Here is a 27,034-nt window from a genome sequence, read left to right on the forward strand (position 1 = left end):
AGTGCAAGAGTGTCCCCTTTTCTCCACACCCTCTCCAGCATTTATTGTTTCTAGATTTTTTGATGATGGCCATTCTGACTGGTGTGAGATGATATCTCATTGTAGTTTTGATTTGCATTTCTCTAATGATTAATGATGTTGAGCATTCTTTCATGTGTTTGTTGGCATTCTGTATATCTTCTTTGGAGAAAAGTCTGTTTAGGTCTTCTGCCCATTTTTGGATGGGGTTGTTTGTTTTTTTGTTATTGAGCTGCATGAGCTGCTTGTAAATTTTGGAGATTAATCCTTTGTCAGTTGCTTCATTTGCAAATGTTTTCTCCCAGTCTGAGGGTTGTCTTTTGGTCTTGATTATGGTTTCCTTTGCTGTGCAAAAGCTTTGAAGTTTCATTAGGTCCCATTTGTTTATTTTTGTTTTTATTTCCATTACTCTAGGAGGTGGGTCAGAAAGGATCTTGCTGTGATTTATGTCATAGAGTGTTCTTCCTATGTTTTCCTCTAAGAGTTTGATAGTTTCTGGCCTTACATTTAGGTCTTTAATCCATTTTGAGCTTATTTTTGTGTATGGTGTTAGGGAGTGATCTAATCTCATACTTTTACATGTACCTGTCCAGTTATCCCAGCACCATTTATTGAAGAGGCTGTCCTTTCTCCACTGTACATTCCTGCCTCCTTTATCAAAGATAAGGTGTCCATATGTGCGTGGGTTTATCTCTGGGCTTTCTATCCTGTTCCACTGATCTATCTTTCTGTTTTTGTGCCAGTACCATACTGTCTTGATTACTGTTGCTTTGTAGTATAGTCTGAAGTCAAGGAGCCTGATTCCTCCAGCTCCTTTTTTCGTTCTCAAGATTGCTTTGGCTATTCGGGGTCTTTTGTGTTTCCATACAAATTGCGAAATTTTTTGTTCTAGTTCTGTGAAAAATGCCAGTGGTAGTTTGATAGGGATTGCATTGAATCTGTAGTTTGCTTTGGGTAGTAGAGTCATTTTCACAATGTTGATTCTTCCCATCCAAGAACATGGTATATCTCTCCATCTATTTGTATCATCTTTAATTTCTTTCATCAGTGTCTTATAATTTTCTGCATACAGGTCTTTCGTATCCTTAGGTAGGTTTATTCCTAGATATTTTATTCTTTTTGTTGCAATGGTAAATGGGAGTGTTTTCTTGATTTCACTTTCAGATTTTTCATCATTAGTATATAGGAATGCCAGAGATTTCTGTGCATTAATTTTGTATCCTGCTACTTTACCAAATTCATTGATTAGCTCTAGTAGTTTTCTGGTAGCATCTTTAGGATTCTCTATGTATAGTATCATGTCATCTGCAAACAGTGACAGCTTTACTTCTTCTTGTCCGATTTGGATTCCTTTTATTTCCTTTTCTTCTCTGATTGCTGTGGCTAAAACTTCCAAAACTATGTTGAATAAGAGTGGTGAGAGTGGGCAACCTTGTCTTGTTCCTGATCTTAGTGGAAATGCTTTCAGTTTTTCACCATTGAGGATGATGTTTGCTGTGGGCTTGTCATATATGGCCTTTATTATGTTGAGGAAAGTTCCCTCTATGCCTACTTTCTGGAGGGTTTTTATCATAAATGGGTGTTGAATTTTGTCGAAAGCTTTCTCTGCATCTATTGACATGATCATATGGTTTTTCTCCTTCAATTTGTTAATATGGTTTATCACATTGATAGATTTGCGTATATTGAAGAATCCTTGTATTCCTGGAATAAACCCCACTTGATCATGGTGTATGATCCTTTTAATGTGCTGTTGGATTCTGTTTGCTAGTATTTTGTTGAGGATTTTTGCATCTATGTTCATCAGTGATATTGGCCTGTAGTTTTCTTTCTTTGTGACATCCTTGTCTGGTTTTGGTATCAAGCTGATGGTGGCCTCGTAGAAGGAATTTGGGAGTGTTCCTCCCTCTGCTATATTTTGGAAGAGTTTGAGAAGGATAGGTGTTAGCTCTTCTCTAAATGTTTGATAGAATTCACCTGTGAAGCCATCTGGTTCTGGGCTTTTGTTTGTTGGAAGATTTTTAATCACAGTTTCAATTTCAGTGCTTGTGATTGGTCTGTTCATATTTTCTATTTCTTCCTGATTCAGTCTTGGCAGGTTGTGCATTTCTAAGAATTTGTCCATTTCTTCCAGGTTGTCCATTTTATTGGCATAGAGTTGCTTGTAGTAATCTCTCATGATTTTTTTTATTTCTGCAGTGTCAGTTGTTACTTCTCCTTTCTCATTTCTAATTCTATTGATTTGAGTCTTCTCCCTTTTTTTCTTGATGAGTCTCGCTAGTGGTTTTTCTATTTTGTTTATCTTCTCAAAGAACCAGCTTTTAGTTTTATTGATCTTTGCTATCGTTTCCTTCATTTCTTTTTCATTTATTTCTGATCTGATTTTTATGATTTCTTTCCTTCTGCTAGCTTTGGGGCTTTTTTGTTCTTCTTTCTCTAATTGCTTGAGGTGCAAGGTTAGGTTGTTTATTCGAGATGTTTCCTGCTTCTTAAGGTGGGCTTGTATTGCTATAAACTTCCCCCTTAGAACTGCTTTTGCTGCATCCCATAGGTTTTGGGTCGTTGTGTCTCCATTGTAATTTTTTTCTAGGTATTTTTTTATTTCCTCTTTGATTTCTTCAGTGATCACTTCATTATTAAGTAGTGTATTGTTTAGCCTCCATGTGTTTGTATATTTTACAGATCTTTTCCTGTAATTGATATCTAGTCTCATGGCGTTGTGGTCAGAAAAGATACTTGATACAATTTCAATTTTCTTAAATTTACCAAGGTTTGATTTGTGACCCAGATATGATCTATCCTGGAGAATGTTCCATGAGAACTTGAGAAAAATGTGTATTCTGTTGTTATTGGATGGAGTGTCCTATAAATATCAATTAAGTCTATCTTGTTTAATGTATCATTTAAAGCTTGTGTTTCCTTATTTATTTTCATTTTGGATGATCTGTCCATGGGTGAAAGTGGGGTGTTAAAGTCCCCTACTATGAATGTCTTACTGTCGATCTCCCCTTTTATGGCTGTTAGTATTTGCCTTATGTATTGAGGTGCTCCTATGTCGGGTACATAAATATTTACAATTGTTATATCTTCTTTTGGTTTGATCCCTTGATCATTATGTAGTGTCCTTCTTTGTCTCTTTTAATAGTCCTTATTTTAAAGTCTATTTTGTCTGATATAAGAATTGTTACTCCAGCTTTCTTTTGGTTTCCATTTGCATGGAGTATCTTTTTCCATCCCCTTACTTTCAGTCTGTATGTGTCTCTAGGTCTGAAGTGGGTCTCTTGTAGACAGCATATATAAGGGTCTTGTTTTTGTATCCATTCAGCCAATTTGTGTCTTTTGGTGGGAGCATTTAGTCCATTTACATTTAAGGTAATTATCGATATGTATGTTCCTATTCCCATTTTCTATATTGTTTTGGGTTCGTTATTATAGGTCTTTTCCTTCTCTTGTGTTTCTTGTCTAGAGAAGTTCCTTTAGCATTTGTTGTAAAGCTGGTTTGGTGGTGCTGAACTCTCTCAGCTTTTGCTTGTCTGTGAAGGTTTTAATTTCTCCATCAAATCTGAATGAGATCCTTGCTGGGTAGAATAGTCTTGGTTGCAGGTTTTTCTCCTTCATCTTTTTCAGTATGTCCTGCCACTCCCTTCTGGTTTGTAGGGTTTCTGCTGAGAGATCAGCTGTTAACCTTATGGGGATTCCCTTATGTGTTATTTGTTGTTTTTCCCTTGCTGCTTTTAATATGCTTTCTTTGTATTTAATATTTGATAGTTTGATTAATATGTGTCTTGACGTATTTCTCCTTGTATATATCCTGTATGGGACTCTCTGTGCTTCCTGGACTTGATTAACTATTTCCTTTCCCATATTAGGGAAGTTTTCAACTATAATCTCTTCAAATATTTTCTCAGTCCCTTTCTTTTTTTCTTCTTCTTCTGGAACCCCTATAATTCGAATGTTGGTGCATTTAATGTTGTCCCAGAGGTCTCTGAGAGTGTCCTCAGTTCTTTTCATTCTTTTTTCTTTATTCTGCTCTGCAGTAGTTATTTCCACTACTTTATCTTCCAGGTCACTTATCCGTTCTTCTGCCTCAGTTATTCTGCTATTGGTCCTATCTAGAGTACTTTTAATTTCATTTATTGCGTTGTTCATCGTTGCTTGTTTCATCTTTAGTTCTTGTAGGTCCTTGTTAACTGTTTCTTGCATTTTGTCCATTCTACTTGCAAGATTTCGGATCATCCTTACTATCATTATTCTGAATTCTTTTTCAGGTAGATTGCCTATCTCCTCTTCATTTGTTAGGTCTGGTGGGTTTTTATCTTGCTCCTTCATCTGCTGTGTGTTTTTCTGTCTTCTCATTTTGCTTATCTTACTGTGTTTGGGGTCTCCTTTTTGCAGGCTGCACGTTCGTAGTTCCCGTTGTTTTTGATATCTGTCTCCAGTGGCTAAGGTTGTTTCAGTGGGTTGTGTAGGCTTTCTGGTGGAGGGGACTAGTGCCTGTGTTGTGCTGGATGAGGCTGGATCTTGTCTCTCTAGTGGGCAGATTCACGTCTGGTGGTGTGTTTGGGGGTATCTGTGGCCTTGTTATGATTTTAGGCAGTCTCTCTGCTAATGGGTGGGGTTGTGTTCCTGTTTTGCTAGTTGTTTGGCATAGGTTGTCCAGCACTGTGGCTTGCTGGTCAATCCCTTCTTTAATTTGTACCATTTACTTTGTTCAGGCTTAGCATCCAACACTATCCTTCTTCTCTTCCAAGTGATGGCAATTCAGATTATTTGATGCAACCATAGTGTCGTCATTTATGGTCTACTGCAAACAAATGGGCCAGGTTCCTTCAACAGTCAGTAATTTGACATAGTTTATGATCCTTCAGTGATGACACTGTGGAGGTTCCATATGATGCCCACAGCGAACACATGAAGTGGTTCTGGCAACTTCACCTATATTTCTGATGAAGCATTCTTCATTCCAGGGAAGGTCACAGTCTGCCCATCATCACCTGAGGCCAGATGATCTCTAGATTCAGCCATAAAAATTAATGAAGTCTTGTCATTTGTGACAACACTAATGGACTTTGAGGGCATTGTGCTAAATGAAATAAGTCAGACAGGGAAAGACAAATAGCTTATTATGCCATTTATATATGGAATTTTAAACAAAAACTGAGCTCACAGATACAGAGAACAGACTGGTGGTTGCCAAAGGCAGAAGGTGAGGGGTGGATGAAATGGGTGAAGGGGGTCAAAATGTACAAACTTCCAGTTATAAAATAAATAAGTCATGGGCATGTAAAGTACAGCATGGTGACTATAGTTAATAATAGTTTATTGAATATTTGAAAGTTGCTAAGAGAGTATAACTTAAAGATTCTCATCACACAAAAAAAAGCTTTTTGCAAGTATATAAGGTGACAGAGGTTAACTAGACTTATTGGGGTGACCAATAAGTATACAACATATAAAAATTTTGAATCATGTTGTACACTTGAAACTAATATAATATTATATGTCAATTGTACCTTAAATTCAAAAATAAATGAAAATTTAAAAATTATTTAAAAGAAAGGCAAATAAATACATACATACATATATGTCCATAGAGATAGGCTTAATGGTTTATGAAGTGATCCCCATGACCCAACAAACTCCATGCTTGGCCCTTAAGTCCGATAGAATGGACAGAACATAACCTTGGCATAGAAAAATCATCCTCATCCCACTTTAGTGTAAACTTAGACTGTAAGCTCAATAAATATATCTCAGAGATACAATCTTATCAAACTTACAGACTAGCTTAAATGTCCAACGTGTAAGGATATCCTAAACAAAGTTGTGGAAGATGCTTATCATGCTTTAATATGAGATCCAACACAGATCATACAGCATCATTTACAGTTGAACAAGACTTTATTGCAACAAGTTGAAGAGGTTTTTAGTTTAAAAAAACTCTTGTTTCAGATACGCAAGTAGGCCTGTTAGGATTTACAATGAGAAACCCATGTGGGCTTCCATAATTTTCCCAAAATACTAAATTTTGACTAAAAACAAAAACGAAAAAAAGACATAGAAACACTGCAGAAAGCTCATATAGAAACCAGGACCATGAACTCACAGGTGCGGAGCTCTTCTGAGCAGCACACAGCTAATTATTTGGTCTTGCTTAGGGATTATACTCTTAGTTCCTCTTCTTTACATTCTTTGGGAATGGGAAAAATACCAGTTAAACCTAACTACCATGTGGTTCTTCCACTGAGTGTTACAAATTTATGGCGGTAGTAAAGTTGTTTCTACTTCTCTTGAGATAATAATTGTGTTTTATTGAAAAAAATAAGTTTTTTTCTAGTCCCACATACATTTACAACATTGAGTATCTTCTGTGTGGCATAATATTTCCCTAGAAGCAAATTAAAATCTAGAGGAAACCTATACCTTACTTGGAAAGCAGAAATTCATTTCACTAATTAGACACTCTCTATTTTGTATTTTCAGCATCTTCCTCTACACCGACTCCCTTCTTTCTACTACCAAATAACACTATGTTTTACTATCATGTCATGTCAACAAAACTCTGTTAAACATCCTCATTACTGTTATGGTCAAAATCATAATCTACTATAATATCTTAAATGCCTTCAATTCTGATTTCTGTCTCGATCTTTACTAAAATTGATTTTTAAAAGACTCAAAATCCTAAGGTCTTTTCTGAGTGTTACAACATTTGACGTGAATGACAGTTCCTACCTTAAAATTCTGAATATCAGTTCTATTTTACTCTATTTTATTGGTTTCTGCTGCACCTCTCAGATCATTCTTTTCTTATCTTCTTCACTAATGCTTTTCTTTCTATCTTTCACTATCTTTCTATCAGAGAAATGTGTATAATCTTAAAGGTTAATTCTTAGTCCTGTTTTCTTCCTAATATAATTTTTCTTGATGAACTATCCTTATGGTTTCATTGAGTCTCTCAATATGTTCTGTTCCTGCCTGCCTTTCCTGAGGGTTAACTAATATTTTTAAATGTTGGGTATTTTCTTCTGAAAATCAGAATAAAACTAGCTCATCTGAAATCACTTTATTCTCCCAGAAACTTGTTCCTCTTCTCTGTGTGACTTTATTATTGCTCAATTGAATTGATCAAAGCTCAGAATTTTGATATTTTAACTCCTCCATATTTTTTACATTTCCATCCCTTTCTATTCAGCCATTTGCAAATTCTCATTCATTTTGGAGCCTCCTACAGATATCTATCATATCCAATACATCAGGGCCTTCAAATCCTTTTTACCTAGGTTATCAAAATGACCTCTTAATTTGGCTTTTCCTACAGAGTTATCTGCATACATATTTCCAGAGCAACCCCCTGATTCTCTCTGCTCTTTATGCACTTAAAGGGTAAGTTACAAACTTCTGTTTAATTATGGTAAAACATCAGGGATTTATGCAGGGGCAATATGGTCATAATTGTGTTTTATATCATTTCAGAAAACAATACAGAGGTATTTTAGTGGGGTTCGGGTAGGGTGGAGAAGGGAGATGTTAAGGAATAGAAGACGTGGGCAGGAGTTCCAAGTAGGCAATTTTTCTGGTAGGTCAAGGTGAGATACTCTTTATGGGCTCCTTCACTTCTAGAATAATGCCCGAGAGAGTAGAGATTGAGAAAATGCTCTATGAGTAAAACAACTACAGATATTCTGAACAAAAACTGCATGGTTAAGTACAGTGTAGGGTAGAACAAGGTAGATTATAAGTATAAAGTTTGAAGTTAGATATGAATTGGAGCTGCTGTTCTATACTTTACTAGCTGTGTGACTTTGGGAGAATAACTTGACATTCCTGAGCTTCACTTTTTTTCATTTATAAATTAGGTCAAAAATAGAACTTCCCTCATAAGTTTGATAGGAAGATTAAAGAGGGTGATAATGCATTAAATGCATTTAACAGTTTGCCTGGCTTTTAAGTGTTCAATAGCTATTGCTGCTTATTCCTGTGTTAGTGTTATTAAATTTATGTACAGACACACAGACAGACATATACATACATACATATACACATCTATACATCCACATCTCTATTTGTCTATGTATCTATCCATCCATCTATTGTTATACATGAAGAGTAGCAATGTGTGGAAATGGCAATGAGGTTATGAGAACGCTAGACTGTGTAATACATATTCACTTGGACTTGTCCCTCAATAAAAGATTTTTTGGAGTAAAATAAATTTAAAAAAGACTCATATCTGCCCCTTTGTTTATGCTTCTTGTTGTATATTAGTATCTTTCTATTCATCAGGACTATAGAATGTCCTGAGATGGAACTGCTATTTTATCAAGTAAAAGGGGCACTAGTAGTGAGATTTAAATTCCATTGTACTTTCATGTCATAGATTTTTTGTGCTGGGAAAAGATCTCTAAAGACACTCTGCTAAGGATTAGGGAACAATGAATTAGGTAAATGGGCTTGAGCATCAAGGGTCAGAGGATTTATATGCTCCCTGAACCTGGTCTTTCTGGGTTACTTCACACAATATGAGTGAAGAACTGCCTTTCTGAATTTCTAAAAACTAGAAGCAGAGCACTGAGAGGAGCTCTTGTACCCGAAGTCAAGCCACTTCACTGTATCTCTCACATGTGGCCAGAGTTATTCATGATTTCCATAAATAATGAAAATATGTGTTTGGATGAACTTTAATAAACACAACTCTTGCAAATTTTTAAATAAAATTAAGAATTAATTATTTGAGGACAATCGGCCATAGATTTCCAATTTGATTCACTCATAACTTTCCTTTAAAGCATAAAATTAAATATTTTTAGATTTTTTTTGATGTGGACCATTTTTAAAGTCTTTATCGAATTTGCTACAATATTGCTTCTGTTTTATGTTTTGGATTTTTGGCCACAAAGCATGTAGGATCTTAGCTCCCTGACCAGGGATCAAACCTGCACCCCCTGCATTGGAAGACAAAGGCTCAACCACTGGTCCCCCAGGGAAGTGCCTATGGATCACCATAAGGGGAGGGTGGTGTAGTCTGCACGATGTGAAAATATTTTTAATTAAAATTTTTTTCTGTGATCTCAGTCAAAGAATTCATACTATAGTTTGTCAAGGGGTCATATGGTACCATACCCAAGGGGTATATGGTACAGGTACCATATCTATTATGATCAGAATAATTGTCATTTTAAAGGAAAACTTAAACCGTATTCTTTGAGTAATGGTTTTATAAAAGTAAAACAGTGTTACTTTGTTTATAGAAGACAAAATTACAAACTAATAACTTCTCCTATAATAAAATCAGATAATTTTATAATTAGTAAAATCATCCATGCCAGAGTGACTCATTCAGGTTAATATTCAAATAATTTAATAAATTTATTATGAACTAAACCTCATAGACTATTGGGATAAAGCTTCGAATATACTGTAGAGTTAGCAACTATTCAAATAATTTCATTAGATGTTAAATGCTAGTAAAATGTAATTTTAAAGTCTAGGATCAATTTTACTTTAGGGGGAAAAGTTAAGAAAAAACTAGAGAAGTAATTTTTGAGTTTTATATGAAAATGAAAGGTTGATTTAAACTGCTTAAATACAAAGTCTACAAAACTCATATAATCTCTCAAAGAGTTAAGGGGGTTATTTTAATCAACTGCTTCAAGGAAAACTAATGGAATATTCTGGATCTACATCATCTTAAATGCCCTGTAAAGCAATATGTTTGAATTTAGATATGAACTATCAATTTACTGGATGGCATATAAAGATCTTTTTGAAGCAAGAGACAGCATAAGGAGATTTTATTCTTGATTCATTTTATGTTTGACTTGCTGGTATGAATTATTTCTAAAATTCCAAACTGGAGAAACTGTTATGAGCCTTAGATTTCTGAAGGATGTTTTAGAAGTGTGTAGTGTCACATTATCAATTCAAAATTCTCATCAGCATGGTAATAAGCTAATAGAGTGACAAAGTTTTTTATGGTGTATTCTTGCTTGTCACTGAAGAAAAATCACTATACTAGGTGAAGAAATTATACTCAGGATGAACATAAGCTACAGGAGTAAAATATACTCTGTCAAAAATAATCTTATTGATAATCAGTAACAATCATTACTAGCAATAATACTCCAACTTTGTGTTTATTTATGTCTTTCTGAACTTAAAAATCAGTTCACAGACATGACTTCTCCACCTCATTAATTTTTACTACACCCTTATGAGATATATATTTATTAATGCTAATGTATATTATTAACATTAACTAAGCTGAGCCATGTTTATAAATATTCATTTAGGGAGAGCTTAAATTGAAAGATCCTCATGGGTAGACATTTATACATGTGAGATGTGGGTTAAAAGGAGCAGCAGCTGCTCAAATCCATTAGCTGCTCAAATCAAAATTAAAAAAAAAAGATTTTTAAATGAACAAAGTGAATAGCTTCATGATTAAATTCTAGTTACATTTTAAAAATTGGTTTGGTTTTAAGTCAGGCTAATTAAACGTGCTATTGAGTTGATGTAGAGATGTTAAAATCTGTATATAAAGCCTCAGGTGAGAAATTTCTATGAGAATTAAATGTCAAGAAAATTTTTTTTTCTCAAACAAACATCCTTTAAATGTTTGTATTTCTCCTTTTTCTCTGACTACTGGGAGTCCCAAGGAAATATTTGTGTCTTGACCATAATAATTATGAGACATATGGCTTATACTATCTTGACCTCTTATGATGAAATGTACATTTTTCCTGGTGTTGTATTTACTAATTTACATATTTATCCTTTATGGTATATGATTTTACATGGCAAGTCAAATAAATCACCTTTGGAATGAGGTTAAGATTAAATATATTAGTAAATTAAAATAATTATTATATAAATATACACTTGATATGTTGAGTGACAAGTGAATAGGAACAAAACTTTAAAGAAACTAAATTTGTTTTACACTTAGTATACATTAGATATATCCATTATTATTGCTACATCAGCAGGTAAAAGTGCCAACACTCATTTCCTAATCACCATTCTCTTCAAAAGCCAGGATCTACGATGATAGTTTCAGTTTTTGATAACAGCCACAGTCATCCATGTCCTGTCTCAAGATTATTTAGAAAATGTAGTTTTCCAGGTCCTAACTATAGATTGTCTAATAATTTTTTTTAATTAAGAGAAAAAGGTATAATAAAAGAGAAAATATGGGCTTCCCTGGTGGCGCAGTGGTTGAGAATCTGCCTGCCAGTGCAGGGGACACGGGTTCGAGCCCTGGTCTTGGAAGATCCCACATGCCGCGGAGCAACTAGAAACGTGAGTCACCACTACTGAGCCTGCGCATCTGGAGCCTGCACGTCTGGAGCCTGTGCTCCGCAACAAGAGAGGCCGCGACAATGAGAGGCCCGCGCACCGCGATGAAGAGTGGCCCCCGCTCGCCGCAACTAGAGAAAGTCCGCGCACAGAAACGAAGACCCAACACAGCCAAAAATAAAAAATAAATACATTTATTAAAAATAAAAGAGAAAATATGGTAAGAAAAAAATAATTACATACCAAAAGTACTATAAATCCCCAAATTCTAGATCTAGAAGGAGACGTAATGTGTTTTAAGCTCTTAAATTTCCATAAGAAAAATTAAGCAAGTGATTGATTAACTAATTTAAACAATGAGAATAAATGCAGAATGATTATATACTTATTTTTTATCCCAGTTTTTGTTTCACACATAGGTATTAATATATTGATTATAAAATGATGGTTGATGAAGCAAACATAAAAATATTTTTTTGAAAGATTACAATATAATTATTGTTTGAGAAAGGAATTAAAACAAAATGGGTATGCCATAAAATGAATATAATACATATTTATATAATGAAAAGACTGAGTACTATTAGAGTTAAATAAGAGGTGTCATCTGTAAAATGTGTTTACATTTAACAGCATAATACTTCATAGGTTGGTTATGAGGATGAAACGAGTTAACATATTTTAAAACACTTAGAACGTTGTCTGCCATACAAGTAAGCATTAAATAAATATAAACTACTTATATGAACTTGAGACCCTAAAAGTTTTTGTTTTTAAAAATCTTTTTTTACTAAACTGGTTTGGCAATAATGTCATCCTCCTCAGCACCAGAACTTATTTGGATCAATCTTATATGCACCTCTAACACCTAGATTTTAGTCTCTATAAATAACATTATGCATTACGGTCAACGAAATGTAGCTGAATCTATACTTGGGGGGTGGGCACAAGATCAAGATGTTATTGGAGGAAAGCTAGAATATTTTAAAATATATTTCTGGTTAATAAGAGGACAAAGAAGCTAACATTCAGGGATTCCTAATAGTCAAATTGTGACAATTTATATATGTATATGAATAAGGTAAATCTGCAAAATCTCATGCAACTTTAATGATACTCAAAATTGGAATGTTTAATATGATGCATGTGTGTATATAATATATATAATTTCATACAAAAGGAAGATAATTCTAGTAGGATATGTTTAAATTTTATTACTTTTAATAAGTATGGAATTGTTAATATATGAATATCTTGATTCTTCATTTAAATATGTACCTATTTATAAAATATAGATCAGTACATTTTTCTATGAATATAATCAAGGAAGACACATTTAATGTCTATTTAACATTGTCCAATTAAGTCTTAAAATCACATTATTTTAGGCAAATATGTCATATTTCAAAAGGTGAAAACCTATGCAAAAGTTATAGAGTTAAAGTATTAGTATTATTATTTAAAGTATTATTATTTAAAGTATTATTTATATAAAAAAATAATGTTCAAATTATAAAAGAGGTTGTCTGTTAACAGTCTCACTTTGAAAGGAGCAACCTGAATTCAATTGGTTGATAACTCAGAAACTACTCTGGATTAGGTAATATGATCCTCCTTTCTATTTGATTTTAGATCACAATTGCACTACACAATGTAGAAAACCATAGCTGATAAAATTATTGTGTAATACATGATAAAATTAAGATATAAAGGTAAAAATATTTATATAATAAAATAACTGTAAACTGAGTTCATAAGTTTGTAATCATTTTGATAATTTGTAATTTTGTCTAATTATATAACATTTAAAACATTGAACAGACTTGTATTAGATTTAAATATTTAATTTAATCTGTTTTAATAATTATCTAAACTTACTAAATATACTTGTTTTGAAATATTAGTTATGTAATACATATTTAAATTTTTGCATAAATAGTGGCTGATGGATATAGATAATTAATGATTTCAGCTTCAAAATGTATAAAAAGTAATCAGAGTTCCTGTAGCCACAAAAGTCCTTTGGACATTCTATGAACAACAAATAGTGAGTTCATTCTCTATCTCGGAGGTTGGTCATAGAAAATTATGATGTAAAGGAAAGTTGCCACCAAGTTTGTAGTCTTGCTTTACATTTGTATGCTCTCACTTCCTTTCAGAAGCCCCTTCTTTTCTTTCTCCCCAGCATCCTACCTCATTTTCTCCCCCTAATCATAAAACTACCCTGATTCCTAGAGCATGGGTGACACCTAGCACCCATGCTCGCACCCAGGTATACTAGAAAGCAAATTGATTGTCTTCATCCTATCTTCTCTATCACCTATATTTGCATTTTTTTCCCAAATATCACCTGGCAAAAAATAAAACTAAGCCTAACAGACTTAATTTTTATATCATCAACACAGACATAATGGAATCTAGGGGAGCAATTTTGAGGCAGAAGTGGCCTTCCCTATGTAAGTGACTGACTGCTTCAACCAGGCATCTTACAGGCTCTTATGCATATGTATGGCCTCCAGAACACAACAGTGAGTCAGGTGGGGTGGGGTTGGGGTAAGGCAGAGTAATAAGACACTACCAGTGATTGCATATGTCTGTCTACCCATACATTTAAGTTAAAAATAAAGCAAATATTGCTCTAAATTAGGTTCAGGACAGCTTGATGTGGAATAGATAAGATAATTAAGTAGGTAGGTAGGTTGATTGAGAGATAAAGCTTCCTTGCCTAGTCATTGAACTGTAAATGTTGGTGCCAACTTGCTCACTGTAGGTGGAATTGACTATTTGATAGCTGTGACAGGTCTTTGCAAAAATCTAGAAAGGCACAATCATATAGACATCTAGGATATTTCAGTAAATAGATTTCTGTTCTGAATAATACAGAAAACTTTGCATATTTTGCCACCACTGTTGATTTGGGAGAAAAACAACTGATCTACAGCCTATTGAGAATTAGCGTACTTGTGTTAGAGAGTATAGACCAAAGAGAAAGGTATAAGCCACTAATACTAGTACATCGTGTTTTCTGGATTTGCTGTATCTGTCTTGAAAAGACTGCTCTATTGAAGAGAGGAGCAATTAGGAGGGTTGTTTATTTGGTTTATTAGGATTTTTTCAATGTACATACTGAAAAGTATTAGGTTCTGTGATACACCACATAATATTTTCAAAAACAAAAGGAGTATAATTAGGCCCCTATCTTGGTATATTAGGTGTATGTAAAGTACCAGTCTAAACTCCTTAGCCAATTATACTTTAAAAGATAATATTTTGATTTTTCTAGTACCTAACTCGATGTTCTCGAAACTGAATCCATTATCATTCCTTTATTCTTTCCTTTTCTCCTTCACACTCCTTTAATAGGGTGTCTGGGTTCTGGGTTAATTAGACATAATACATGAAGATTATACAGACAAAAATCAATTATTCCATTCTTCAGGGTGTAATTTTAATTTAAAAATTCTTTTTGTGACAAATTACATAGCCATTATAGTTACATATAAATTATTAGCACAAAGATCACTGGCCCTTCTAGTTCTTAGAGATTATAATCCTCAAGAATTTAATTCAAGTAGGATTACCTACTAAGAAATGATCTCACCCAGTAGCCTATCCTTAATTTGGTGTAAGACCCCATCATAAATGAAATGATTTCAAGAGTTTTAAGAAATCTCTACAGTTAGTTAATTAGATATATGATCTATTTTTTTTTAAATGTATATATTCTAGTATACGTGAATGATTACATGTGGTGTCTTTTTTCTAATAAAAAAACCTGGGACACTTGGGAGGGAAGTTATAATCAGAATCTGAGATATTAGCATTTCAGAGGCATTTCTTTGGTCACCTGACTACAAGCAGAATTTTTAGTGTATGCTATCTTATGTCCAGAAGAATCTATAGCAAATAGTGACTATAATAGACAGTGGAAGAATAAAAGCAGTTAAGTGTATATTTTAAAGGCAGAGATAAAAACTTAAAAATCTATTTCTTACTAGATTTCAAAGGATATTTCAATTCTAAAACTTTATCTGCTTTTATGAACAGAATTTTTAACCTCCCCAGACTACTATTTATGTGAAGAGGGCAAACATTTCACGGAATTTGAAAATATCTCAGGAAGAAACACATTGTTTTCATACTTCTAATCGTTACCAGTTTATACCATGATTTTAAAAGTTGAAGTCATAAGCTATTGCCTCACTAAACTTTAAAGTTTTATATATATGTATATGTATATATATATATATATATATATATATATATATATATACACACACAAACACACTATATATATATATGTGGAAAGAGCAATACTTTACTCACAGGCAAACTGAAGTACAGCTTCTCTACTAAGAATACTTCCAAACGTGTTGGCTGCCAAACACTGATAATGGCCAGAATCCTTTGCTTCACTTGGATTGCTTATAATGAAGGCCCCATCTATCAAACTGTAGCGATAATCACTTTCCAAATCTATTTCTGTTCCATTTCGAAGCCATCTTAGGGAAAATCAGAAGACAAGTACATAAAAATTACTTGAGACATTATAATACTCCCAGGGAGTGTCAGAATCTCATTGAAAGGAATTTTTAAGACTTAAGAAAAATGATTAACATTGAATTTCTACCTGTAATTGGGAACTGGGCTGCCACGAGCTTCACAATTCAGTGCAAGTTTCTTTTCATCAGAATCCGTCGGGAAAATTATATCATCTGGTTCTTGCACAAACACTGGCCCGTAGTCCACACTTTCTGTAAGAACCAAAAGGAAACGAAATTTCTCGAAATATCAAAACATTTTTTCTCCACTATGTTCCTACTCAAAATTCTTGCACTTTCCTCATAATAAACAGGCATATTACCAAAGACAGGTATAGCTAGCAAATTATATTGTTTTAGAAAATTGCAGAGACTTAAGTGGATTTTTTCTGTCAGTGACCAAGACTGCTTTTAAAAATATGATATATGAAATGAAAAACCACATCTCAAACATAGATGTTGTACATTTTAAAATATATATCTTTGAATTCACCAAAAGAGGAGCTAAGGAGAATAACATTAAACAAAAACATTATTTTAAAAAACCCAAATTTTGTAAAAGTCTTAGAATGTTAAAAATAATATATGATAAAGGAAAATCATGAACTAATATAGTGTTACTACTTGGGTACTACAGACATGAAAATGTTGGTCCTCATGCACTTTTCACATATTCCTTTCTTCACTCATTCAATCAAGGACTTTTAGTGCTTAATGATGCTGGATTGTAAGGGGAAAATGATGTAATGCAAGTACACACATTCTCATGGAATAAATGAGACATGTCCTCAAAATAAGTCAAATAATTGAATAAAGATGACAAAACTGTATACAATTAAATGTTTACCAGCTGGTAGATAAAGTGAATAAGGAAAGCAGAAGAGAAGAGGCATAAAAAGGAAGGCAGCTTTTTCCTTAGCTACAACCAAAAAAAATTACATGAAAATAACTAAAATGTATTACTGTATACCAAATTGTATTGCTGTTACTTAAAGTTTTATTTTAAAAGAGGAAAATAAGTGATTTGATAAATAAATAACTTGAGTAAGTTATTGTCAAAATATTATACTGCATGTTGTTGCATCATAATGAATTTTTTAAAATTCAGAAAAGCACATGAAACCTTGTCAAAATCTCAGTTAGAATTAAACTGCACAATCAAGTCATGAAAAAAGAATTCCTTCTGGTCTTTACTCATTAAAATACAATTATTTAAATTAATATTATAAATATCTATGATGCATAAGATTAACTTTTAATAAATATATCTTATATTTTTATATATATTTTAAAATTCTTGAGCTTTAGAGTCAGACACTTGGGTTTAAATTCTAGTACCATCATTTTCTAGCCTTGAGCCAACTATTTTTATCCTTTGCTGCTTCATTTATTAATTGTGGATAACAATGTCTCCTTACAATATTATTATGAGTATCGATCAACATTTGTAAATACTTAGTATGTCACAAGTACTCAGTAAATTATAATTAATAAGAATAATAACTAAAGTTTACTTGTGTTATAATTACTATATGTCAGACATTATACTGAATAATTTATATACAATATATCATGTAACACTCATAACAGCAATGCGACTAGAATTAATTTCCTCATTTTATTTTTATTTCTTTTATAGAGCAGTGATTTTTAATTTTTCATTTTAGCAGTAGTGCCCTTTATTTTTTAATTAATTTTTATTGCAGTATTGTTGATTTACAATGTTATGTTAGTTTCAGGTGTACAGCAGAGTGAATCAGTTATACATATACATATATCCACTCTTTTTTAGATTTTTTTTTCCCATATAAGCCATTACAGAGTATTGAGTAGAATTCCCTGTGCTATATGGTAGGTTTCTCTTAGTTATCTATTTAATTTTCCATTTTGTAAAAGACAAACTGAGGCTGAAATCAATTAAGTAAATATGTATAGTAAATAAATGATAACTTTGGGACACAAATCCGGGGCTTTGGAATATAGAACCTGATTACCACTACCACTATCGCTACTACTACTATTACTATTATTTATAATTATTATTATTATTATTATACATTTAAACAACATTTACAACACTTTCATATATTATTATTTAATTATCTGAGTTGAGTTTTATTATTATTTGTAATTCAAAGTTGAAAATGCTGAGGTTCTGAGAGGAGACTTCCACAAAATTAGCCACGTAGTAAATAGTTGATTTTAACTAGGTTTCTATGGTTCCAAATCTTATATTCTGAAAATTGTCAAAACAGGACAAGAGAAATAAAGGCTTCCCAGACTGGGGAAAAGCAAAGAGTTAAGAACTGGTAAATCACAGACTGGAAAATAAGGGACTAGTCTGAAAAACATGTATTCTGACTGCCTGTACTCTGTTAGATATCTTTGTTCATTGTCACTTCAAAAGCATCTTAGTGACTCAGTGAGCCCTCTTCCTCTCTCTCTCTCTCTCTCTCTCTGTCTCTCTGTCTCTCTCTCTCCTTCCTCTTTCTCTTGGTTTTCTCTTAGAAATAAAGTTCACTGTAAGGGGTGAAAGAGCCTGGGTCTATGTAGAGCTTTCCAGTCCCCAGCAAAGAGTAATCAAAGATGATTCTATCTCTGAAGGGATTTGTTTTTAAAATTCCAAACCAACAAGGTATTATTATAGACAAACTCAGACAGATTATTTGATACATACACCTGTAGTAGTAGACTCCCTCTATTGATAAAAATGATGCATTGCAGGAGACCTTAAGATGGCAGAGGAGTAAGACGTGGAGATCACCTTCTTCCCTACAAATACATCAAAAATACATCTACATGTGGAATAACTAATACAGAACACCTACTGAATGCTGGCAAAAGACTGCAAACTTCCCAAAAGGCAAGAAAATCTCCACATACCTGGATAGGGTAAAAGAAAAAAGAAAAAACAGAGACAAAATAAAAAGGATGGGACCTGCACCTCTAGGAGGGAGTTGTGAAGGAGGAAAAGTTTCCACATACTAGGAAGCCCCTTCACTGGCAGAGACAGGGGGTGGGTGGGGGAGAAGCTTCAGAGCCACGGAGGATAGTGCAGCAACAGGGGTGCAGAGGGCAAAGCAGAGAGATTCCCGCACAGAGGAATGGTGCTGACCAGCACTCACCAACCTGAGAGGCTTGTCTGCTCACCCGCCAAGGTGAGTGGGGGCTGGGAGCTGAGGCTTGGGCTTTGGAGGTCAGACCCCAGGGAGAGGACTAGGGTTGGCTGTGTGAACACAGCCTGAAGGGGGCTAGTGCTCCACAGCTAGCCAAGAGGGTGTCCGGAAAAATCTATGGACCTGCCTATGAGGCAAGAGACCATTGTTTCAGGGTGAGCAAGGAGAGGGGATTCCTTCCCTGTCTGCCCACAGAAGGCAGGGGACCACCTAAATGAGCGCCAGAGACGGGAGTGAGCCACGGCTATCAACTCAGACAACAGAGAAGGGCATGAAAGGCTAATGCTGCTGCTGAAGCCACCAAGAATCCTGGGTGCAAGCAGGTCACTAGCTACAACCTCCCAGGGGCCTGTGCAGCCCACCATTGCCAGGGTCGTGTGACCCAGGGACAATTTCCCTGGGAGAACACATGGCATGCATCAGGCTGTTGCAATGTCACGCCAGCTTCTGCTGCCACAGTCTCGCCCCACATTCTATTTTTAACTACCGTACGCCTCCCTTCCCCTTGGCCTGAATTAGCAACAATACCCTAATCAGCCTCTGCTTTAACAGGAACTGAAGCCTGGGGGCAAGCTACACGAGAGGTGGGGCAAAAAACAAATCTGAACCCCAGGGGCTGTGTGAACAAGGAGGAGAAAGGGAAATTTCTCCGTGCCTCAGGAGCAGCGGGTTAAATCCCCACAATCTACTTAATATACCCTGCATCTGTGGAATACTTGAATAGACAACAAATCAACCCAAAATGGAAGCGGTGGACTTTGGGAGCAACTGTAGACTTGGGGGTTGCTGTCTGTGACTGACTTGTTTCTGATTTTTATGTTTATCTTAGTATAGATTTTAGTGCTTGTTATCATTGGTGGATTTGTGCTTTGGTTTGGTTGCTCTCTTCTTTTTTTCTTATTTTCTATTTTTTTAATTATAATTATTTTTTGATTTTAATTATTTAATTTTATTTCTCTTTCTTTTTTATTTTTGATTTGATTTTAAATCAAATTTTTGATTTGATTTTAATTAATTATTTAATTTTTATTTTGATTTGATTTTAATTATTTAATTTTATTTTTCTTTCTTTTTTTATTTTTCTCACTTTTCTTCTGAGCCGTGTATCTGATAGGGTCTTAGTGCTCTGGCATGGTGTCAAGCCTGAGCCTCTGAGGTGGGAGAGCTGACTTCAGAACATTGGACCAACAGAGACCTCCCAGCCCAACATAATATAAATTGATGAGTGCTCTCCCAGAGATTTCTGTCTCAACACAAAGACCCAGCTCCACCCAAAGGCCAGCAAGCTCCAGTGCTGGATGCCCCATGCCAAACAGCTAGCAAGACAGGAACACAACCCCATCCATTAGAATAAAGGCTGCCTAAAGTCATACTGAGTTCACAGACACCCCAAAACACACCCCCAAATGCAGCCCTGCCCACAGAAAGACAAGATCCAGCTCCACCTACCAGAACACAGGCACAAGTCCCCTCCATGAGGAAGCCTACATAAACCACTGAACCAACCTTACCCACTGGGGCAGACACCAAAAACAATGGGAACTAAGAACCTGCAGCCTGCAAAAAGGATACCACAAACACAGTAAGTTAAACAAAATGAGAAGACACAGAAATATACAACAGATCAAGGAGCAAGGTAAAAACACACCAGAGCAAACAAATGAAGAGGAAATAGGGAGCCTACCTGAAAAATAAATCAGAGTAATGATAGAAAAGATGATCCAAAATCTTGGAAATAGAATGGAGAAAATACAAGAAATGTTTAACAAGGACATAGAAGAACTAAAGAGCAAAGAAACAATGATGAACAACACAATGAATGAAATTAAAAATTCTCTAGAAGGAATCAATAGCAGAATAACTGAGGCAGAAGAATGGATAAGTGACCTGGAAGATAAGGAAATAACTACCACAGAGCAGAATAAAGAAAAAAGAATGAAAAGAATTGAAACAGTCTCAAAGACTTCTGGGACAACATTACATGCACCAACATTCGAATTATAGGGGTCCCAGAAAAGAAGAGAAAAAGAAATGGTCTGAAAAAATATTTGAAGAGATTATAGTTAAAAACTTCCCTAACATGGGAAAGGAAATAGTCAGTCAAGTCCAGGAAGCACAGAGAGTCCCACACAGGGTAAATCCAAGGAGAAACACACCAAGACACATATTAATCAAACTATCACAAATTAAATACAAAGAAAAAATATTAAAAGCAGCAAGGGAAAAACAACAAAGAAACAAAGGAATCCTCATATGGTTAACAGCTGCTCTTTCAGCAGAAACTCTGCAAGCCAGAAAAGAGTGGCAGGACATATTTAAAGTGATGAAGGGGAAAAACCTACAACCAAGATTACTCTACCCAGCAAGGATCTCATTAGAATTTGATGCAGAAATTAAAACGTTTACAGACAAGCAAAAGTTAAGAGGATTCAGCAACACCAAATGAACTTTACAACAAATGCTAAAGGAACTTATCTAGGCAGGAAACACAAGAGAAGGAAAAGACCCACAATAATAAACCCAAAACAATTAAGAAAATGGTAACAGGAACATAAATATGGATAATTACCTTAAATGTAAATGGATTAAATGCTCCAACCAAAAGACACAGACTGGCTGAATGAATACGTAAACAAGACCCATATATATGCTGTCTACAAGAGACCCATTTCAGACCTAGGGACACATACAGACTGAAAGTGAGGGGATGGAAAAAGATATTCCCTGCAAATGGAAATCAAAAGAAAGCTGGAATAGCAATTCTCATAACAGAGAAATTAGACTTTAAAACAAAGACTGTTAGAAGAGACAAAGAAGGACACTACATAATGATCAAGGGATCAATCCAAAAAGAAGATATAACAATTATAAATATTTATGCACCCAACATAAGAGCACCTCAATACATAAGGCAAATGCTAACAGCCATAAAAGGGGAAATCGACAGTAACACAGTCATAGTAGGGGACTTACCCCGCTTTCACCAATGGACCAATCATCCAAAATAAAAATAAATAAGGAAACACAAGCTTTAAATGACACATTAAACAAGATGGACTTAATTGATATATAAATATATATCCATCCGAAAACAACATAATACATTTTCTTCTCAAGTGATCATGGAACATTCTCCAGGATAGATCATATCTTGGGTCACAAATCAAGCTTTGGTAAATTTAAGAAAATTGAAATCGTATCAAGTATCTTTTCCAACCACAATGCTATGAGACTAGATATCAATTATAGGAAAAAACTATAAAAAATACAAACACATGGAGGCTAAAAAATACACTACTAAATAACCAAGAGATCACCGAAGAAATCAAAGAGGGAATAAAAATATACCTAGAAACAAATGACAATGAAAACATGATGACCCATAACCCATGGGATGCAGCAAAAGCAGTTCTAAGAGGGATATTTATAGCAATAGAATCCTACCTCAAGAAACAAGAAACATGTCAAATAAACAACCTAACCTTACACCTAAAGCAATTAGAGAAAGAAGAACAAAAACAAAAAACAAAAAAAAAAACCCCAAAAAAAAAACAGCAGAAAGAAAGAAATCATAAAGATCAGATTAGAAATAAATAAAAAAGAAATGAAGGAAACAAGAGCAAATTTCATTAAAACTAAAAGCTGGTTATTTGAGAAAATAAACAAAATTGATAAACCACTAGCCAGACTCATCAAGAAAAAATGGGTGAAGACTCAAATCAACAGAATTAGAAATGAAAAAAAGGAGAAGTAACAACTGACACTGCAGAAATACAAAGAATCATGAGAGACTACTACATGCAACTATATGCCAATAAAATGGACAACCTAGAAGAAATGGACAAATTCTTAGAAAAGCACAATCTTCTGAGACTGAACAAGGAAAAAAGAGAAAATATAAACAGACAAATCACAAGCACTGAAATTGAAACTGTGATTAAAAATCATCCAACAAACAAAAGCCCAGGACCAGATGGCTTCACAGGTGAATGCTAGCAAACATTTAGAGAAGAGCAAACACCTATCCTTCTCAAACTCTTCCAAAATATAGCAGAGGGAGGAACACTCCCAAACTCATTCTACAAGACCATCATTACCCTGGTACCCAAACCAGACAAAGATGTCATAAAAAAAGAAAACTACAGACCAATATCACTGATGAACATAGATGCAAAAATCCTCAACAAAATACTAGCAAGCATAATCCAACAGCACATTAAAAGGATCACACACCATGATCAAGTGGGGTTTATTCCAGGAACTCAAGGATTCTTCAATATATTCAGATCAATCAATGTAATACACCATATTAACAAACTGAGGTATAAAAACTGTATGATCATCTCAGTAGATGCAGAAAAAGCTTTTGACAAATTCAACACCCATTTATGATAAAAACTCCCAGAAGTAGGCATAGACGTAGCTTACCTCAACATAATAAAGGCCATATATGACAAACACACAGCCACCATTGTTCTCAGTGGTGAAAAACTGAAAGCATTTTCTCTAAAATCAGGAACAAGACAAGGATGCTCACTCTCACCACTATTATTTAACATAGTTTGGGAAGTTTTAAACACAGCAACTAGAGTAGAAAAAGTTGATTTGAAAATGTTGAACCATCCTGTGTCCCTGGGATAAATGTGACTTGATCATTGTGTATGATCCCTGTTAGATATTATCGTATTCAGTTTGCTAATATTTTGTTGAGTATTTTTGTAGGTATATTCATCAAACATATTGGCCTATAATTTTCTTTTTTTGTAGTGTTATTATTGGGTCTTGGTATCAGGGTTGCTGTAACCTCATATGACGAATTTTGGAGTGTTCCATCCTCTTCAGTTTTGGGAATAGTTTGAGAAGAATAGGTATTAGTTCCTCTTTATGTGTCTTGTAGAATTCACCTGTGAAACCATCCAGTCCTTGATGGGCTTTGTTTGCTGGGAGTTTTTAAATTACAAATTCAATTTCAGTATTAGTGATCAGTCTGTTCAAATAGTCTGATTTTCTTGATTCCATCTTGGCAGTTTGTATCTTTCTAAAACTTTGTTCATTTCTTCTAGGTTGTCCAATTTGTGGGCATGTAACTGTTCATAGCATTCTCTTGTGGTTTTTTGTATCTCTGTGATATCATTTATCATTTCTCATCTTTCATTTCTATTTTGTTTATTTGGGTCAGAGAGCTCTTCAATTGCTTTCATTTTATAAAATTTATTTTTATTTTTCCTGTTCTATTTGGGTGATTTTCATTATTCTACCTTCCAGATAACTTATTTGTTATTCTGTATCACTTAGTCTGCTATTCATTCCTTCTAAGGTGTTTTGTATTTCATATACTGAATTATTTATTTTTGATTGGGTCTTTTTTATATTTTCTAGTTCCTTGTTAAAATGTTCAGTGGTTACATCAATTATTTTTCCTAATTCAGTTAACATTTTTATTACTAATACTTTGAATTATTTAACTGGTAAATTATTTCTGTTTATTTGTTTTTCAGGGGTATTTTCTTGTTCTTTCAATTGAGAATAGTTCCTCTACCTTTTCATTTTACTTAATTTTCTCTGTCTCTATGAATTTAGGTGAAATAATTACCTACTACAGTCTTGAAGTGCTGTTCTTATGTGTGAACCTCCCTATGCAGACTATGTATGCCTAATGCCTTTGGTAGGATGACTGGATCTGAAGTGGACGCTAGTCACATCTTTCCTCAAGGTGTGCTGGTAGCTGTCACCTTGGTAGGGAGTGGAGCTGGAGATGGAGGAGCTAAAGGTGGCCCTGGGTATGAGGCAAGACTTCCTCTCTGATCAGTGGCTATCACCACACTGTCAGGGGTAGGGTCTGATTCCAAGTTACTGGAGCAGAAGCCCTGAGGATCAAGTTCAAAGTGGCTCTGTTCCCTCAGTGTGTATTTTTCTCTCTCCCCACACCAGGACCTTTGCCCTAGAAGAGGGGTGTGCTGAAGCAAGTGGGGCCCATGTGCAAAGAGAGGTCCATGTGCTGCCTGTGTAGGCGAATGTGGCTCTGCTCAGATGCAACCTTGTGTGCAAGTTCCCTTTGTCTCTCACAGCCAATCATTGCCCCCTGCCTCTGTTTCTCCCATCACCCTCTCACTGTTGTGGAGTCACTTCACAGGGCTGGGAGAACCCACATGGACTCTCAGCACATGTTGGGAGATTAGCTGTGGTGGAGCAGTCACTGTCAGAGATCTAGGCAGCTTTGGGGACACTGCCTGAGGAAATGCCTACTATGACTGCAGCCACCCTCCCTGGGCTCTGCCCTGGGACCAGATAGCTTCTGCATCCCATGGTAGAGTCCTTTCCCTGGTCAAGCTGCTCCAGATCCAGCACTGCACTGTGCCATGGATTGAGTGGGGCCAGAGCATTTACTTGACTTGGGTTGTGGTATGAACCACGAGGTGGTCAGTCATGGGAAACCTGCAGCCACTAGAGCAGGACCCTCTCTGCTCTGCCTTGGGGACTAGAATGTGCACACTCCTCACAAGTGGAGTGCAGGCTTTTCCAGACATTCTATCTGATCCAAAGGTCTTCCAACCAGCCAAGGGGGCTTGTCTCCTCTGCGTGGGACTTCAGCACGGGGACACCCAGTCTGTGGTTTGAGCTGCTCACTCCCCAGGGTGGGTATATACCCGTGTAATCTCCCTTGTCCTCTGAGTCCCTTCCAGGGACAAAGGTCTTGACCCAATTGCTTGTCTTCCCTTCCTACCCAACTGCATCTGCATCTTCCTTATATACTTGATTGTATTGGAGTCTTGCTAGCTTCCAGTTCATTTTCAGTGAGTTCCACACGTAGATGTACTTTTTTGTGTATTTGTTGGGGGAGGTAATCTCCACATATTTTTAATCCACCATCTTTATTTCCCTCCTCAAAAATTTCTTTTTTTGGAACATTTCTTCTTCATTTGTTTTATTCTCCTCATACCACTTAAGCATATGTTGGCTTTTTAAAAAATTTGTCTGCTCTATCATCTCTCTAACAAGTTTTATATTTTTATTATTTTCCTATTTGTTTGACTTCTAATTTGTTTGCTATGCTCTATCTTTTCAGTTGCTTCTATATTACCAATAATGATTGTTTCAACTCTTTAATGGTTTTATTTGTCTCTCCTACTTGTTTCCTGAGCTCTAGTTGCCTTTATATTACCAATAATTAGAGTTTCAACTCTTTAATGGTTTTCTTTGTCTCTTCCATTTGTTTCCTGAGCTCTAAGGATTACTTCTTATCATTTTCTGTTATCTTGTCATATGTACTTTGATTTCATGTATGGGTTCTTTAAACTGTTCTTCCAATGTTATTGTCAGTCACTTCCTCAGAGGAAGACAGTTGTTATATCCTGAGTACAATTTTTCAGGTTATGGAGGGATCCATACAAGACAAACTGAAATCTCTGGCCTGGCCAACAATCAACAAGAGGCTGTGGTTTACTAACAACCATGAGTGTGTTTTCAAGTGGAACTTCCTTCAGTTAGTCCTTCAAAGGTGAATGCAGCTACAATCAACAGCTTGACTGACATTTCATCTCATGAGACAACTTAAGCCAGAACCACCCACCTAAACCACTCACAGATTCCAGACCCACAGTCTCTGTGAGAAAATGAAAGATTATTGTTTTAATTTGCTAAGTTTTGAGGTAATTTTTACACAGGAATAGATAATTAACAAACTATTTTTTATCTCCCTATATTACTTATATGAAAAGGTGTTTAAGACAAGGCATAACTATGAAATCTATGAACTTCCCAGGAAAAGTAAAGAATAAAAATATCATTTACAAATAATCATACTTGGGAGAATGAAAATGCTTTATTTAAAAGTTTTATTGAGCCTTAAACATTTAGAATTAGAAGTATAATCTTTCCATTCTAATAATCTCTAGGATATTTATCCAGTTTTAGCTTCATCACTTCTAGTAATGTATGAAGTCTTAACAAATTACTCTTTTATTGTTAGGATTCTCAAAAATAAAGTATGTCTTAAATAAG

At 35.0% G+C, this 27,034-nt stretch overlaps 1 protein-coding gene across 1 annotated transcript in view; it reads right to left on the reverse strand.

The window, feature by feature from the left end:
- CNTN5 (contactin 5) overlaps positions 1-27,034 on the reverse strand; it is a 1,437,259-nt gene that overhangs the window by 506,877 nt on the left and 903,348 nt on the right. Inside the window, exons 5-6 of the mRNA XM_065881340.1 lie at positions 15,947-16,070; positions 15,643-15,818 (exon numbers count right to left, since the gene is read on the reverse strand). Coding sequence (XP_065737412.1) covers positions 15,643-15,818; positions 15,947-16,070 — 300 coding nt within the window. The remainder of the gene's footprint in view (positions 1-15,642; positions 15,819-15,946; positions 16,071-27,034) is intronic.

The sequence above is a fragment of the Phocoena phocoena genome, chromosome 8, assembly GCF_963924675.1.
Source record: "Phocoena phocoena chromosome 8, mPhoPho1.1, whole genome shotgun sequence".
NCBI lineage: Eukaryota > Metazoa > Chordata > Mammalia > Artiodactyla > Phocoenidae > Phocoena > Phocoena phocoena.